Source organism: Etheostoma spectabile, chromosome 5 (genome assembly GCF_008692095.1).
Source record: "Etheostoma spectabile isolate EspeVRDwgs_2016 chromosome 5, UIUC_Espe_1.0, whole genome shotgun sequence".
Taxonomy (NCBI): Eukaryota; Metazoa; Chordata; class Actinopteri; order Perciformes; family Percidae; genus Etheostoma; species Etheostoma spectabile.
In genome coordinates, this window is record NC_045737.1 from 5,569,669 (window position 1) to 5,571,156 (window position 1,488).

General features: G+C 37.6%; 1 protein-coding gene across 1 annotated transcript in view; it reads right to left on the reverse strand.

Annotated features, from left to right (window-relative positions):
- LOC116688901 (solute carrier family 28 member 3) overlaps positions 1-1,488 on the reverse strand; it is a gene marked incomplete at its 3' end in the record, with an annotated part of 11,507 nt that continues 10,019 nt past the window's right edge. Inside the window, 4 exon segments of the mRNA XM_032515087.1 lie at positions 1-297; positions 479-593; positions 832-930; positions 1,085-1,166. Coding sequence (XP_032370978.1) covers positions 174-297; positions 479-593; positions 832-930; positions 1,085-1,166 — 420 coding nt within the window.

A 1,488-nucleotide genomic window follows, 5' to 3' on the forward strand; every position in this document is an offset into this window, starting at 1 on the left:
CACACACACACACACACACACACAACACATTAATGTGACATGACTATTGTTTAAAATCCAGTGAGGGACAACTTTGTGGGAAATGTATTATTAATATTACATAACATTACATATAAAAATTTAACAAATTAGGGTTTACTACCATTGAAGTATGTGTGTTTTGCTCACAGTGATTAAAGCACCAGGCTGCAGTTGAAGTGTGTGAGGGGCGTCAGTGTGCAGCAGTGTTGCAGGCTCAGGCTGCTCTGGTTGAATCCTTCTCCGATTGTCATGTTCAACAGCTCATGCGCCGTCACACTGCAAATAACACACACACACACACACACAGTGTCTCTCGTCTTCTGTTTGTGATATATTTATGATGTATTTTTTAACTGCACGTAGATAACAAAAAAAAATATATATGCAGTTAAAAGAAACAGGATAACAGTAAATATATGGTTATATTGGGAAACAGTTATTACAGACATACACACACCTGTTGTACAGTTGTGTACAGCAGGTGACCAGTTGTGAGCTGTTGGTCACATTGGTATTGATGAACTCGGTGCTCAGGAAACGTGAGCACTGAAGATCAGGGATGTACAACATGCCTAGAAACCCACAGAACAATGTCATCTTAAGAATGGAAAAAGTACGTGAGTGAGGTTCTAATCATGTTTCTGTTGCTCCTAGTCTTTTGATGTTGAGTAAGAAATTCAGTTCCAACATTTGTTTTCCTCCTTCATATTCTTATATTACAGCTGCACAACCTACTGAGACTGCAGTAACGTTTCATTAAAGCACTTAAAATTCAACTTATTTAAAGAGGCAGAGAAGAGTAATAGTCACCTGCAATACAAGCCGTCATGAAACAGGAGACGCTGCCTGCAATCAGAGATCTGAAGGCACAACTGGAGATGTCAGCCCGTCTATCTGGAGCCAAGGACGCTGGAAACAGAGCAACTATGTGTTAACAAAACAAGAAGCGCAAACTAAAGTTTAAAAGCAAAATTTATTCATTCTTCAGTTTACAATCACCAGCAACTTTTTTTAAACTTTAGTTTTCTTGTTTGTCTGTTTTCATGTTTCAGGTGGTACTCACACAGTGCTCCAATGGACATCCCCAGCGAAGCAAGGTTGGAAAATCCACATAAAGCATAGGTTGCAATTGTTTCAGAGTGGACCTAAAGGAAATAACAATTTGTTAAAATTGTTATGTGAAAAAAATATCCAAACAAAATTACACTCATCACTATAGATATGTATTTCCTACGCCATATGTAGCTGTTGAAGGCAAAAACAGATGGCATTTGAAAAATTCTTAAAGCCTTAACACATTTTAAAGTAAACACCGTTTGTCTAACACCCTTGAGACATTTATTAGAGAAATACAATTATCTAATGACACCATGACATTGGTGAAAATAATATTGACTTTAAGCTCTTTCACACTGGCTTTAATCTCCCACAGGCCCAACAATGTACCACATAATCCTCTGTTAGTAG